This window comes from Agelaius phoeniceus, chromosome 6, assembly GCF_051311805.1.
Source record: "Agelaius phoeniceus isolate bAgePho1 chromosome 6, bAgePho1.hap1, whole genome shotgun sequence".
In the NCBI taxonomy this organism is placed as follows: Eukaryota; Metazoa; Chordata; class Aves; order Passeriformes; family Icteridae; genus Agelaius; species Agelaius phoeniceus.
In genome coordinates, this window is record NC_135270.1 from 48,956,614 (window position 1) to 48,973,490 (window position 16,877).

General features: G+C 46.5%; 1 protein-coding gene across 1 annotated transcript in view; it reads right to left on the minus strand.

Moving 5' to 3' along the window:
• Nucleotides 1–11,707, minus strand: part of ASB2 (ankyrin repeat and SOCS box containing 2) — a 29,513-nt gene extending 17,806 nt beyond the window's left edge. Inside the window, exons 1-3 of the mRNA XM_054635709.2 lie at nucleotides 11,597–11,707; nucleotides 5,441–5,705; nucleotides 3,065–3,166 (exon numbers count right to left, since the gene is read on the minus strand). Of these exons, the coding sequence (XP_054491684.1) occupies nucleotides 3,065–3,166; nucleotides 5,441–5,685 (347 nt within the window). The 5' untranslated portion in view covers nucleotides 5,686–5,705; nucleotides 11,597–11,707. The remainder of the gene's footprint in view (nucleotides 1–3,064; nucleotides 3,167–5,440; nucleotides 5,706–11,596) is intronic.
• Between the last annotated feature and the right edge of the window lie 5,170 nt (nucleotides 11,708–16,877).

Consider the following 16,877-nt stretch of genomic DNA (forward strand, 5'->3'; position numbering starts at 1 on the left):
AGAAAGCACTGGAGCATTTGTGGTTTGAACTAACTCTACAAAGAAAATCTTGCAGTCCTGAAGACAGAGAGACGCAGGAGAGAGGTGCATGTCTATTACCATTGCCAGGGCAGGAATACAGCATGTGATGGAGGTCACGCAGGCTAGTGATGATGGGAACAACCAGAAACTCCAGTTATGACAAGAGAAAAGTCTAAAATACCACAACAGAGTGGGATCAGAGGCAGAAAAATATGGGCAGGTCAGCACAGGATTCCTCACAAAGCAGTATACTGGTGCAACCTCTGCACCTCGTGGGAGTAACAGGACCACCACTGAACTCCGTTGCCTTGGAGGGGCTGGACAGACCAACAGTCTGAAACTCACACAGGTCTCACTAATTTCAGTTTGCCCAAAGGCACACAATCTATGCTATAAACACTGATATTAGCATTGAAAGAAGTCACCAAGCTGGTTTTCTGAGGATAAATTCAGGGCCAGGAGTGGAACAGGTGATCTCAACACTTGTGCCAGAGAATGGGAAAAGACACCATTTCCCAGGTGAAATAGTACTTGGTGCCACCTGCTCCTTCTCTATAGCTGGAAGCAGTGATTTCAAGACAGTAGGGTCACAAAAATAGCAACACTGGAATGAGGAGAGATATGGGACACAAGGCCAGGCATTTTGCCTGAGAAGATAACAGCTAGAACAGGCAGCTGCTGTCCTGGCCAGAGCTCTCCCAGGAGGAATCGACTGACCTTCTGATATCTGCTGGCTGCATGTCCCAGGGACATAGCTGTATCTCCATACTGCTTAGGGTACCCTGGGGACTAAACCCAAAATTCCTAATTGTGTACATACAATGGAATTTTATACAGGTGTTTGAGCATTTCCTTGAAGTCTGCTGACAGCAACTATTGGCATTTTTGGCTGGGAGAGGAGGCGGAGGTGGGGTATCTTCATCTTTCAACACCTCTTGCACAAGGCTGCTGAAACCATCTGTTGTTCTGTACAAAAGCTCAAGTTACACATGTAGGGCTGTGACCTCAGGATTTGGGCACATGATATAATTACTGGTGCTTAATGAATTACTGCATGCCAGGTGGGCCATGGCAGGGGTCTGCGCATGGGCCGGCTGGCAGCAAATGCAAGGTAAATCACATTATCTGAGACCTCAGGGAAAGCAGGAGGGTACCTTGGATCTGTGCTGGAGTTAAAAATGTGTGAAGAATCAGTTACTATTCTGCTTAAGCCCTCAGATATTGAAAGAAGCAAACTTCTGTTGGGTTCCTTGACCTTAAATGATTCCTGAGTAAGATGAGGGGGTTTGCTGGACCAGGCTGCGGATGCTTTAGCCAAGAAAATTCCAGATCAGAACAGAAGATTTAATGAATCTCCATGTGAAATCCTTGTTTTCTGCCTGACTTATAGTTGGCTGTTACAAAAACCCACCACATTCTGCTGCCTGGATTTCATCAGCTATAGAAAATACTAGCATTAAAACTATGGAGGAAGTTTGAAGATATGAGCAAATCTTAACCTTATAGGCAACTCAAAAGAATTACTGCATTTCGAAGACCAGTAGGCAAGATAATAAATACCCCTTGCAGATGAGATGTATGGTGAGGTCAATTCTGAGAGTTGAATAAGAGGTTCAGTGGAGCATGGAAAGGTTCAAGAAGCTCTTTCTTTTCCTGACAGTCTGGAGAGATGCAGGCAGGATGAAGGAACACCACTTCCACAGGTGAAGCCAAATAGCATCCCTGCCTAGATCTGAGACTAAGGCTGTAAAAATGCCAGTCATGCCATCATGCTCTCCTAGGACTTTCCAGCTATATTTTTGCTCTACCTGGCAGCAGAGGAGGGCTAATTTCTTGTACATTGAACTCTATGCAGCTACCTGGTGGAGAAGAACAGCCTGCCCTCAAGTCTTCTACTGCATAAAAAAGGCATGCAGGGAGTGCAGAGCACCTAGTGAGAGGATGTGATTTCAGTGTGGCCAAGGGAAGCTGGCAGGTGACAGGGATAAGGCAGGCTTCATGTTGTAGCAGGAAGAGGTTTTCACAAGGTCAGGGAGTGCAATGCCAGTGAAGGGCCAGGAACAGAGTCTGAATCAGCCAGGATTCAGGGGAAGGTGGGGGAGATTGTAGAGCTGGGTGAGAGGAGAAAGGAAGAAGGGTAGTCCCTGCATCCAGGGAGGGACTTGTAAGATGGATTAAACAAAATTTTTATTGGATAGATAGAAAAGGTGGGGAGTTGCTTTTCTGCAGGACACAGGGAAGTGTTTCCTGTAACATGTTACTCTTGTCATCTGATAGCTAAGGGCATGTATCTATTCTGCACTGCAGAGAGCTGTAATAAACCTGTCATGGTCCACACATTTCCACTACACACAGGCACTGGGACAGAGCTTGGGCCACTGTCTGCTTTTCTCATCCATGACTGTGTTCAACTAAGCTTATTTGCAGCCTCTGCCAACAGCAAAACATGGCCAGGAGGATCAGTCAGCCAAGACAGTTTCCTCCTTGGACAAGTAAGCCCTCCTCTGTATGACTGGACAGCACAGGTATGGCTGGGAACAGGTATGGCATCTTGGGAGCATTTATAAAATACTTTTGCCCATTGCTGAGCCCTGAACTTAATACCAGTGCAGTTACTATCAGCATCTGCCTGCCTCATCTATCCTGTTGATAAGTGAGCCAGCCTATGTAAATTAACCACAGTGCAAGCATCCCTTCCCTGTTGTCCTTGTCACCTCAGAGCTTCTGACTGACCCAGAGTCCCCAGGACATGAGCACTGGGGGGATGGAGAGAGATGAAGAGAGAGAAGAGAACAAGGGATATTTGAGGTGGGTCACTTGCAAGGGCACAGGCATGGCCTGGGGCAGCGGGGAGGTTGGAAGGAAGAACAGGAGTGCAGCGAGGGTGAGGCGCAGGTGTCAGTGAGACCTCCTCCAGATGAACACCACATTTCCCCCCAGCAGGCACCATCACCACCCAGAAGACATGTCTCAGGGAGAGAGTGGGTAGCAAGGCTTGTTGTGGCTGCAGGGAAAAGCAGGAGAGGGAGAGGGAGACACTTACACGGGCTGGGATGTGCTGAGCTGGCTGCTGTCGCACCTTCGCCTGACCCCCCAGGCTGCCCCCGAGCTGGACGGCTGAGCACGGCCTGTCTGCTGGGCCAATCTGGAGTGGCGATGACATGAATGAAACAAGGAGAAATACTCCGAGTAGGAGAAACAGGTCATGCTGAGGCAGGAGCAGAGACACACATGCACAGAGACAGAGCGAGCCTGCCGGTCAGGGCTTTGAATAAAAGCAGATGGCCACGGCTTGCTCTGCGCTGGATTCAGCTGCTCACTCGGCTCGAGTTTATTTTTGGCCCTCTGAGGAAGCGTCAGGGGATTCAAATGACCATATAAGACAACAGTGTGGTTAACCCTACCACCACCACACAGGAAGCAGGCACAAAGCGAGGTGAGGTGACATTCGTCACCTCCAAAGTGCCATGCAGACAAGTCAGAGGTGGGGGCAGAGGAGGATCCAGAGCCGCTGGATGTCAGCTCAGTTTCCATCTCTGCTCTCCCAGGTGGCAGAAGAGTTCAGCAATGCTACAGATTTGGTGCTTCAAGCCCAAATGTTTTCCCTCTGGGGAGAGGTCGGACACTGCTGGGCTGAGACAGGACAGATGATGCACAGAACTGCTAATGCTGCTTTTTGCCAAAATAGCAGGTGTCAAAGGACCTTCAACGAGGACAGGACCAACATCCAGGGAAATCCTTATTCTCCTGTGCATCAGGTCTCTATAGGAGAGCTGGCTGGAGAGGTGCACAGTAACCACACTGAGAAACTACAGCCTTTGGTGGCAGCAGGACTGCTGGCCACACAGCATCCTGATTCCACACCTATGTACATGCTAGCTGCTCATCAAATTGTCCCCAATTTCCCAGCCTTGGAAACCAAACAACCACAGGTGGTAATGAGCAAGGCATCAGAGGGTGCTCGAGTTATGAAAAGGGAGGAGGAACAGATCTTCAGTAACTCTCAGTTTATTAAGAAGGGGAAAACTAAAGTAACTTAAAAAAGGGGAAAACTAAAGTAACTTAAAAGATTAAAAGGATATTTTTCCTTGCTTTGGAGGTGACTTTGGAATCTATCCCCATCCCCCTTGAGAAATCTGCCTTTTATAAAATGAAAGGGGAACAATGTCTGGGTTTGAAACTGTCAGCAGGTCTCTGTGACCACAGCTCAGCATTGTAGGGGAGGGGGATGCTGCCACGATTTGGTGTCTGGATTTGCTCTTGGTTAAGAATGGTGTGCTTGAAGTCAGACTGATCTGAAATAATCACATCCTTTAAAAACTGAAGTATTTAACAGGTAGTCAGGTGTCACTGTTTTATATACCTGGGTTTTGTGCCTCTTTTATGTTTTCTCATAACAAATGCTTTGCTCCCTCTCTGACAAAACCTAAGCTTGGCATACAGCGGGGGAAAGGAGCAGCTGGCTTTGGGAGGGCTTCTGTTGTTCATGAAAGCTTGTGGCTGTGCCCCTTTTTTTATTGCTTAAAACAGACAACATCAAGCAAATCCTCCTCTCGCTGCGAGCACGTAGATTGTTGACCTCATTGGATTTATAGCAGGCTCTGGCTTTGACACTAATGACAGACTCGCAGAGGAGCCGCCTGGCAGAGCTAATTAGAGAGCATGGGCAGGGACAGGGAACCTGCTTTGCCCTGCCGGCCAGGGAGCCTGCTTTCCTCTGCAGGGCAGACCCAGGGATCCTGCTTTCCCCACAGGGCAGGGACAGGGATCCTGCTTTCCCCTGCTGGGCAGGGACAGGGATCCTGTTTTCCCCACAGGGCAGACCCAGGGATCCTGCTTTCCCCACAGGGCAGACACAGGGATCCTGCTTTCCCCACAGGGCAGGGACAGGGATCCTGCTTTCCCCACAGGGCAGACACAGGGATCCTGCTTTCCCCACAGGGCAGACCCAGGGATCCTGCTTTCCCCACAGGGCAGGGACAGGGAGCCTGCTTTCCCCACAGGGCAGGGACACAGAGCCTGCTTTCCCCACAGGGCAGGGACAGGGAGCCTGCTTTCCCCACAGGGCAGGGACAGGGAGCCTGCTTTCCCCTGCAGGGCAGACACAGGGATCCTGCTTTCCCCACAGGGCAGCAACAGGGATCCTGCTTTCCCCACAGGGCAGGGACAGGGATCCTGCTTTCCCCACAGGGCAGGGACAGGGATCCTGCTTTCCTCTGCAGGGCAGACCCAGGGATCCTGCTTTCCCCACAGGGCAGCAACAGGGATCCTGCTTTCCCCACAGGGCAGGAACAGGGAGCCTGCTTTCCCCACAGGGCAGGGACAGGGATCCTGCTTTCCTCTGCAGGGCAAGGACACAGATCCTGCTTTCCCCTGCCGGGCAGGGCTCTCTGGGCAGAGCTCGGGGGCACTCGCTCACCTTTGCCAGGGGTAGATGCGGTAGGGAGGGTTGTGTGGGCTGGCACGGCTTGGCGCGGCCGCTTCACCAGCACGGGCCGCCAGCGACTTCTGGGGGCTCTGGGCCACTGGCTGAGCTGCTGTGTCCTCCTCCAAGCTCTGCTGGATGGCCATCTTTATCAGCTCATCTTCGCTCAGGCTGCTGTACAGACTGTACTCCTCGCAGCCTATCGTTTGTCTTTGAGTATTTGCTGCCGTCGTGGCCATTTTTATAATTCTTTGCTTTCCTGTAGAAGGAAAATTGTAATCATCAAAATCTGGAAAATGAAAAAAAACTCAATTGTCTTGTACTGTCATTTGGATCTGCCACTTAATTAGGCTGACGAGAAAACCCTTCAGAAATCCTTCACCAAAAATCCTTCATATTATCAGCTAAAATCTGCATGTAAAGTTAGTGAACTATCTCCCTTCGATTACACAGAAATAACTGGTTTAGGTGGTGTTTAAAAAGGGGGAGTTGTTGCAAGCAAGGCAAGTTTTTATCTGCTTATTCTAGTTACCACATCTCAAGAGAAAAATAGGTAAAGGAAATCCCCTTAAGATTAAAGAGACAAGTTTTTGAATTTTATTTAGGAGAAGACCAATGGATATATATTTTTGTTTGTTTTATTTTTTGCTGTAATTGAAGGAAATTAAGGGAAGAGGTTTTCTCTTTGCTGGTTTTCTGTAAGTACAGGTTCTGCGCCATGAAGTGCAAAGAGGCTTTGCAATTTTTTCCACCTTATCTGGAGATCTTCAAGCAACATACAAAGCTATGCTTTGAAGTGGCTTTGTTTCACTTAGCGAGGAGAGCAACACCACACTGGTCTGTTTCACTTCTGATTTTTTTGCTTTTTCACAGAACAAAGTTCAAGGTCATGAGTGAGATGGGAATGAGCGAAGTGGGAAACATTGGGCACACTCAGCAATCACAGAATGACTGTGAACCACCACTGCAGGACTCTAAAAGGCAAAGACAATCAAAATATTGCAGAATTTCCAGCAGTGATAGGGAAGTACCGATACCATGAATGGTACAATGCTCTAGCAGGATCTCATTTGGATGCCAGAGAGCACTCTGGCCATCAGTGTTCAAGGGCTAAGGGTTTATTTTATGGGAGGAGGTGGAAAAGCTTGCCTCTTTAAGAAGATAACAGCCAGTGCAGAATAGGTTTGATTTTATAAGCACTGAGCAAGAACTGTGTAAAATAACAGGGGCACTGGGGTGAGGGGAAATGGGAACAAGCTGCTCAGGAGGACAGGGACATGACAGGGGAGGACAGGGGCCCAGCAGGAGAGGACTGTGGGGACATGTTCCCCAGGAGCAGAGAGGTGAGGGGCTGGCTGAGTGTACTAGGGAGGCTGCCAGCAAAGCTCCCTGTCCCCACCCTGGGGCAGCCAGTCCCTGTCCCATCAGTGCCACAGCAGGGCTGGCCTTCAGCTCCTCACAGCCCTGCTCTGCCCAGGATCAGCTCCTGCTGATCTGGGCCAGCCAGCAGGGCCATGAGCGTGGGGCCAGCAGAACCACCCAGCTCCCCACTGCTCAGGAGCTGCCTCAGGGGAGCTGTCAGCTCCCTTGCCCTGCACAGCTGCTCTCCCCACCCAGTACCCAGCTCAGCCTGGTTTCCTGGGCACTCACAGTGAAACCAGAGGGGTCCAGCAGGCCACAAGGCTCACACCAGCAGGAAAGTGCCCTGCTGCAGCAGCCCCTGCTGCTGTGTGCACAGCCACGTCCTGACCTGGAGGAAATGGCAGCTCCCCAAATACAGTTTGAAGAAATTGCAAGAGCTTGAATCACTCAAGTAACTTAAAATCTTGGATTTAGGCTTTTTGCTTCAGACATGGTGATATTTCCCACATCAACAGCCACTTCAGGGTCTAAGCCCACTCCAGAAAAAGTGGGAAGACTTCAGGTTAAAGGGAAGCCCAGCAGATTTCAGACTGACATTATGACTTTTAACAACAGAGGATGTATTTTACAGCCATAAAAAATGCCAAAATAAAACCTTCAATTGCTGTAAATAATGCAAACCAGTTTTGGTGGGGGTTTTTTTGTTTATCGGGGTTTTTTTCCCCTTTATTTTCAGCCAGATCTGTCATGACTGCTGTTGCTTCCTTTTTCCAGTTGGTGCCTCAGTTCTGCTATGACCCTTGCTGTCCCAAAGATCCAAGCCCAGGAATCACCCTGCTGACAGCCTCCCTGTGCCCCCACTGCTCCAGTACCTGCCTTTGGCTGCTCTCCAGCCAGCAGCTGGCTAGGAACCATAACATAGCTTTGCTTGTCCAGAAGTTCTGCTGCTGTTGGGCTTGCTGAGCCCCTGGCATGCTGGGCAGTACTCCCACAGTCTCAGCCTAGGAACTCACGTGGTGCCTGGTGAGCTGCAGATGTGTGGAATCACCGGCTGGAGCTGGCAGGAACATCCAGCAGTCGTCTGCAGCATCCAGCACTACAGTGCCTGAATGTAGGGACCTGGCCCCAGTGGTGACTCAGAAACCTAAACAAAGCCGTCAGCAGGGAGGGCAGGATCTGATCTTAAGCTCCTAATGGAGGTGATGCACAGTGAATCCTTGGAGAAGGCAAGAACGGAGATGAAGCTGCTCCCCTCTGAGGACAATGTGAACCAGTGCAGGCGGGGACAGATCCCTCCTCTGTGTCCCCTCAGTCCCATTGCCATCATTCTCATGGCAGTGAATCCATTGCTGCTGTGATCTGAGCTGGGTGTTGCAGTGCCTTCTGTGGGAGCTTTAAGTACTGTACTGGGCTTTAAGTACTGTACAGAACACCTCTGCCAACACAGCTCCACAGCCTGGCACAGAGGAGCTAACTGATACAGCTGTGCACCACATCCCAAATGGATCTAGGTATAAAGGCCCATTCTGGACCTTCTTCCCCTCCCTCCTTTTGTTTCATACGTTCTTAAGGCAAAGGGAGCAAAAGGGAAGATTTTAGATTTGTGGGGATCACTCCTATTTCATCCTCTTATCCTTTGTAGGGGTTAACTGGGTCCAACCCACTTGCAGAGAAAAGGGAGAACCTCTCCTGCGTGTTGGTGAGCCTCGCTAATCTAAATATTTTGACAGGAGTTCCATAGAGTGCAGAAACAACAGTGTTGGCTGCAGCTCCCATCACTGACTCATCCTGCAGGGAGAAACTTCATAGGGCTCAAAATAGAGAAAGCTTTCCATTCTGCCCATGGCACTGCACAGACACAATGAAGGTGTGGGGGTCACATCCTGGGCTGCAGGAGATTTTGGATCCTTACTGAGAGCCAGGGACAGCCTTGGCTGCCCTGAGCCCCTGCAGAGAGTGTTCTAGTTGGGCTTAAAGCTGTCCCTGCATCCCCCTGCTGCCTCCACTTGCTCAGACAAGTGTGTGTGTGCAGTTTGCCTGTGTGCTGTGGCTGAGGCTGGCAGGAGGCAGGGCACATGCCCTCTTCCCTACAGCTCCCTGCAGAGAAGAGCACAGCAGAGCCACCACCGTCCCCTTCCACCTCAGGATGCTTCTGTTTGAAGCTGCAGGACTACAGGGCAGGGGCACAGGTCTGAGTTATGTCTGTAAGAAACTGCAGTGAGACAGCTGAGCTGCAATAACAGGCTGAGCACATGCCCTTGGCTGGAGGCCAATGCACAACAACCTAGTTCAGTTTACCCTTCTTTCCCTGAGCCAAACTCAGTGGCATCACCTGGCAGTGGCCTGGCTCAGCTGACACAGCAGGGCTAAGTTTACCCCATCTGAGGCCATCAGTGAACTGCCAACCACAGACTTATAAAAGCTCACTAGGCTAATGTGCTATAAGCTAAATATTTTCCACCTTCTGTAATGAAGGTATGAAAAAAAATCGATATTTCTTGTTAGAAATATTTGAACAGGTCTGGATTAGTAAGATCTGGCCAAAGTGGTCTTTCTAAATGCATCTTGAATCTATTTCCTTGCTCTAAACAAGCTTACTGTAGGTTTGAAGTATTGGAATTAGATTTAAAAGTTAAATGCTGTGTTTATTCTTCATCCTAACTTCAGATCTTGGGGGAATGTTTTAACATTTGGCTATACTCTGCATTTCTCTGGCAGCCCAAGAGCCCATCCTCACACACAGGTAGCACACAGCATCTACTGGGACTGCAGAACCTGATTTTTAAAGCTCTGGGTATAGGGCCCATATTACTTATTAGAGAGCCCTTTCCTTTCAGGTCTGATGGCTTCAGTAGTGCTCTGTCTTGGCAGAGACATGTTTTGGGATTCTGCTGTCTGTGCTGCCATTTAGTAAGTCAGTCTGACAAGATCTTCTGGATCTAAACTTACCACCATTTCCACATAGTGTCTGATCTTGATTTTAATTTTGCCATCCTGATATAAGTGAGAGTTAATTCAGATGTGTAATCAGGCCTGTGCCATACAGAGGCAACTTAGATGCATCCAGTGACCAGAAGGTAAGGTTGGAAATAAAATACTTGTGCAAGGACCATGCTGTGACCTTCTAACCTGTGTTGATGAGCAGCTGTACCTGGCAGATCTCTGAAACCAAAGGTACTACTCACAAGGGGGACTACTAGTAATCACCTACACGATGGCAAAAGCCAGAGACAAACCCAATTAGGTTGCTATTATGTTCGGACTACAAGCTCTGTCAACACACTGCTTAGGAGAATGGGCCTCTGATCCCTGATGCAACGTAAATAAGGATTACAGCTGGCTTTGAACATGCAGAACCGTGCAATTCAATACCATTAGCATTTGAAACAACTGGTCCCCGTTGATACCACTTCTTTAAAGAAAAGCTTAGCCCCCCCCTCAATAGATCCCAGGCAGCAGAATTAGCAGAATTACTTATTTCTGTCAGAGAAGGATGGCAGGTAAGTGACAAGGTCATTAAGGGAACAGAGCCAGACTTTGCCTGCCTTTGCGCTGAGTTTATTCCAGTCCGCTTGTAACTGAATACAGAACCTTGTTATTTATGGCTCAGGGTGCAATAAACCACATTTGTGAAAACATAACCAAGTCTTTGGGGGCTGCAAAACAGAGAGAAGAGGAGCAGCTTCACATTTTGCCTTTTGCGAGGAATGGTTGAGCTCCTGCTTCTGCAGATCCGTGTTTGCCTTTCCACATGTTTGTCTTTACTTCTGAAAGCAGCAGGAGCACACATGGGGGAAGGCATAGAGGCTGGACGTTTTCCCAGCAAACTGAGCCTTACTTCAGTTCTTACTGTGGCACCTTTCAGCACAGATCCTCCGTGGGCAACAGAAACCAGACTGACTTGCACCACTTAAAGTGCTCACATTTTTGCTGCATTTTAGATCAGTTTCCTGATAAACCTTTGCAGTTTTCCAAGGGTATTATATTGGATAGCTGTTACAAGGAAGCAGATGATTTTTTTAAAAACAGAAAGATTTCAGTGCCCATCAGATCTGCCAGAGCTGAGACATCAGAAGGATGACACCTCAGCTGTCCTGCTGCGGCAACAGGCAGGGATTCTTAGTAGTGACAGTTTATGCAAACCACTCAAGTTCTAGCCCAGTGCTGAAGGAGCAAAGCCAGGCTTCCCGAAGGAATCCTCTGAGTAAACAAATCCCCATGTTCAGCCCCAGCTGTCAAAACAGGTCACCTATCAGCATGGCATATGCCCTGATGCCACCAAATCATGATTCTGTGCAAATTCTTTACTGGAAATCATACACCTGCAAGCTCTTATTTCTCCTCAGAACATATTAATTCAAACACAAATTAGTGCAATATTAGCTTCATGTCAAGCCAACTAGAAATTTAAAAATTAAAGAAATTATTTGCTGATGTAATCTTTCCTCTTTCACACTGTGCCTTGCATGCTACATTCTACCTCAGTATCTTGTAGCTACAGCATTGATTTCTGAGCAAGATATTCTAGGGACAAAGATACAGGCACCACCTGCGAGTAAAAGGAAAATAAGGAAATGACAGAGCTACTGTTCTGTTCAACAGACAGTGTTTTATGGCATATTTGAAAAAAATACCAAAGCCCAAAACAAACAAAAGCAAATCACAAAGCTCCCAAGACTGTTAGGGTGTTAGGTTACAAACTGCTGTAGGAATAAATATTTGCATAGACATAATGAACTGAGAGATTGAAAGTACTTAATAAGTTCAAAACATGCAGATTTGCATTACCTTTTTGTTCTGAAATAAAAGGGTAATAATAGGGTTGAAATGGGTTATCTCCTTGGTTAAGTCTTAATTCAGAAAATCCTCGCTGGTATTTGTCTCCCTGCTTTGCCTGGATGTTTCGATCAACTGCAGGACAGCTTTGAAACATGCTCACTTTGAAGCCTGGAGTTTATTTCTGGATCACCCCATGATCAGCGAATACAAGCCAAAATATAAGTTGTTCCCAATCTCAGATTTCCTGTTTGAAGATGCACAGCAGAAACTTGTACCAATCCTGAAGTTCTTCTTTGTTGCATTATCTGAAGAACTTCACTTCATCAACATCCTGGAGCTAAATGACACAAAGCTGACCTTTCTATTACATCATTATTTATTGTCCCTGACAAGTAGACCATATATGGATATGTTTCTGGAACCTAAAGAAGAAAAAAATTGCCATATAATTTTCAAGTAAAATATGCTGTCCTGGAGAGTTTTATTTGCTTGGGGAGAAGTGACCTCCATTTACTTTTGTTTTAGCTGATGCTTTTTAAACAAAACAACCAAACATTACTGGGTATTTACTGATGTCTTGGAGTTGTTCATACGTCTTTAAGGCTGGAAGCTGGAGACTTCAGGATTCCAAAAGATGACAACAGCACTTGTGAACCTGTTCCAAGTAGTATTTTTAAGAGCTTACTAGTGGAAAAGGACTGCTCTCATACCACCTAAATGTGAACAATAGCCTCTCTCTCAGACTTCTCGAGGCCATAAATGTGAAGTGGTACCCATCTTCCCCACATCCTGAAGAAGGAAACCTGGCCAAGGAGGAGACAGCACTGATCCAGGGATGGGTTAGAAAAGAGTCAGGCACATATAGGAAAACTGACCCTTGGATCATCTGGGTCATGGGAATAATAGTGCTCACTTTGGGAAGGTTTCCATGTGTTTGTCCAGCTAGTACAATGAATGAAGGGAAACCATAATAATAGGATATCAAAGTTATGCCTATGCATTTTCCTTCAGCTCCTCTTTCACTCATTTCCATGGCAAAACATTGCACACACCGAGAATAAAGCCTAGAGGGAAGTGGGTCTGGAGCCCTTTCTGAGTACCTTGTGGAGGCTCAGGTTCACTGAAGGCACCCTGTCAATGCATGAACACCCCCATCTAAGGCTTTGCAAGAGCAATCTTAGAGGGAAAAAACATAGCAAGACCATATCATCCACTGATATATGATTCCTTTCAACTAATATGCTTTGTTTTTAGAGTCTTTCAGGACCAGCATCATTCCTCTCCATGCTTGCTTCTGAATCCATCTTGCTCCAGCATGATATGGTGAGTACATGGCACATCTTCCTTCCCTGCTGTCTGAAAAATGATCTGCCCCTCATATCTAGTGCTGGGACTGTTCTGTCCAAAGTTAAAGTAATTCAGCAGTTACTGTGACAGACAAAAGGAGCCCTGAATGTCATCACCAAGAGTGTGATAAACTCTTACACCCTTGACAAGATGTCAGCCAACCCTCTGTGACTTTTAAACAACACCCATTGCTTTTTTCCTCGATACTATTTCAAGATTGTAACTAGCCTTGGCTTAAAACCATGAGCATCTCCCACATTTAACCCTTCTGCTTGCTTTTTGGCAATATCTCACCCTTGATCACTGAACTCAGGAAAAATTGCTGATACTGTGATGCAGGTTCATGCTTTGCAAAGGCAAAGGTGTCTGGGTTTTCCAGGATGGCCTGTTTGATTATGAAAAGACATTGGGGCTCGAGGTCCCACGGGCTGTGAACATTGCAGGAGGCTCCCCATGCCACTCACAGCAGGCACACTGCATTCCCTTCCCTCCCACGTTTCTGGCCTTCCTTGCAAAACTCTGCACCCTTGATGTATTTGAAGCTGCTATGAATGCTGATGCACCATTTTCCAATAAAAGCACGGGACTCTGCTTCAGAAGATCTATTTTCAGATACCATTAGCTCTCCCTTTTGTCTTGAGTAAATCATTTAACTCCTCTGTGCATCATTTTCTACATTAGTGAAGTGGAAATAATCAAATGTATTAACTTCAGAGAACAGTCCAAAATTCCTTGTAGATGGGAAGCGAATGGGAGTACTTATATGGATAGAGACTGCTGAATAAGACCTTATTTAATTACTATCTGTGAAATCCTCAGAGACAACCTCATATAAGTTTGAATTTTAATTACAGAAATAATACTATACAGAAATGAAATCATACATTTGGGAGTTGATTTTTTTTCCCAATAAAACAATATTGTGGCTTTATTACAACACATCCAAAGCATAATAATAACAATCATGATTTATTAGCATTGCATCAGATTGGCTAATATTTCCCCTGGGGCATACAAAGTTACAGATCTGCATTTTCAGCTTGACTCTGAGACATTTCAATAGATTACAAATGTCACCTGCAAAAATAAATATGTAAATTTCCACTATTTTCTGGGACAGATTTCAAACTCAGACACTGCATATTAGATCTGTTCCTTTAAATAGAAGTGATGGAAATGGCCAACTCATGCTGATGGGGGGGAGTCAGCTAGGGTCTCACAAACAAGGCACAGTAGAAGAGATTTGAATCTGGGAGGAGAAAAGAAGGATGACCATGTGAAAGCAAATGGAATAATAATCAAGATTGTTTTCCCCTTCATATTTCCTCAAAATAGCCAGAAGATGCCAGGTTAGAAAAGCACATTTAAAATTTCTTTCCTTTGTCTCTACTTCCATTAGTTGAATTAATTAGCCTGTCATCACTACTAAGCCCTTCAGCTCTACTAAGCTACACAGCTGAATCTGGCAGCTGAGGCTGGAGGAAGAAACAAAGTTGGTTTGTGCATCCCAGGAGACCAGTGAGCTTGTTATGACTCACTGTGTGCAGAGCTGCCACAGATGTGCCTTCACGTGATGAAGGTGAGAATGGGCACCAGCACAAACTGCTGCCCATGCCCTTGTCTACCAATGGTGACTCATTGCTGCATCCAAACACTTGGCACATGTGTGGCTCTTCTGAAAGGAAAAAAATACTGACTAGTTCTGGTAGTAACAGTTCCTGCACAGAAAATCCTCATAATACCTTGCCTCAGAACAGAGTATGTCTTTGTGCACCAGTTACCTCTAACTGTTGTCTTGTTACTTACAACTGGTCTGAGGTTTTTCCTGCAGAAGGACAGCAAGGTATTTTGAGTGGCACATTTCCCTAAGTGCACAGAGCTAGAGTACACATCCTTTACCATCATATCCAGTGAGCAGAGCTTTGCACTCAGGGTTGCCATGCTGTGCTTCCATCAGGCAGTCCCAAAGATTAAATGCCAACACCAGAACCACAAGCACCTCTCCTGTGCCTCCTGCTACACAACCCACCTTCAAATAATGAGAATATAGAAACTCCCACAAGAAAAAATGGTTTCAATTTCCTTTGCAAGAACTAATGATTGCTTTGGCTACAATACCCTGAGAGAGGAGAGGAGCCAGAGGAACTTGTATGGGAAAAGGTGCAGGATGTCATGCATGCCCAGGGGTAATGAATATGATATACATTATTCCTTACTAACATTGCTGCCTAAATACTTCTTTGATGGAAAGATGTAGCTGTTTTGAGATCATTCTACCAAGATTATATTTCCCCTTTCAGGAGGAATTTATTCAGTTTCAGTGGTTGCTGTCACACATCCTGAATTAGGGTAGACTTTGCCTCAGTGCATGACTTCCACCTCTGCACAGTAGCTCCTCACAGAAAATTTTCCCTTCCAAACCCAATCAAAATGAAGTCCTCACTCCTCTGGAAATGTGACATGAGCACAAAGGGGAACACCCAGTATCCAGGTCCTAAGACCACTTTTAGGTATCCAATGACTCAGCCCTGCCAGTGAGCTTTGTAAGAGTGTACAGCTACTACAGTCAATGCCACTCTGCAAATGTCACCATAAGGTCACATCCACTGACTCAACCTGAAAGAAGAATCAGTCAGAGGGAACATGAAAATCTAATATGAAGTGAACACAACCCAAAGACTGTATAAACAAATGCATGTTCCTTGGAGGAAGAGTGAAATCACAAACATTATCATTTAGTTCTCTTTGCTGTGCAAATATAATTTATCTTATGTTATAATGTATGTTAGTAAGAATTCTAATGAAAGACTTGCCTTTACCTTGACCTTTACAAAATCCACAAAATTCAGAGATATTGCTGCAATCCCAGAGCTCTGAGGCTCCTGCAGGGGAGCAGGAGGATGGGAATGGCAACCTGAGACACAAGCTGCTGTGAATATCAAAGGTCCTGGGAAAAACAGTGTCTCCAAATTGATGGAAAGATGAAAACCAATTTTTATGGAAAACAAGTTTTTAATAGGTTTTAAAAATGAATCCTTGGATATATGCAATGGCTGTTTACTTCTCTGTTTAGTCTCTTAGGATAGTTTATTAACAAAGTCTCTCTTGGAGTTTTTCTGTGGTACCCTCTAATTCCTTTCAGACTGATTTGCTTTTAACTGCTGTGCCTGCTGTGTGCAGTAAGACCTATTGCATGGCTCTCCTTCTCTTCCTGCAACAACATGAGAGGCTTTCTGCATATGGATCTGTCTTTGCTTTACTCTTGCCACAGATAAACAGACCTCAAAAAACAAAAAATGTCCCTGCCTAAATTCAGCAGCTTGCAGTAATGTCCGTAGCTTCTACCACAATGAAGTCCAAGGAGCTGCAGGTCCCTGAATGCTTGGAGGGAAGCTGAGGCAGGTGCTAGCAGAGAGGCAAGGCAGAGCAGAACCCTCCTGTCACAGCCCCAGGGGAGGGATGCAGGACTCTAGAAAGAGGGGCTGCAGCCTGGCTTGGGATGGATGCTGGAGGTTGCTGCTGACAACTCATCTGCAAGGGACTCTGCTGCTGTGGAGCTCAGAGACTGAAAGCAAGGGGACACCACATTGATCCTGCTGTGCTGGCCCACTCCCCTGATGAGGTGGCCAGGCCTGGGACATGGGTGGTTGCAAGAGCAGCAGAGGCTCCAGAATAGGCTGTGCTAAAGGACACTGCACCAGCCTCTCTATTTACCCAGTGCTGGTTTTGTGTGCTGTCAAATTTGTATGGAATAAATACAATCCCTGAAGCCCTGGTCAAATGAACTGTCCTTTATATTGCCATGGAGAAAAGTTCCTTGTCCTGCACTGACTGAGCATGCAACCAGAGAAAAGCAGAGGTTTATGCCTCCTTTAAGTTCAAATCACAAAGCAACAGGTTTGATTCACAAGGCTGACATTTAATTATTTGCCCTACATCTCAG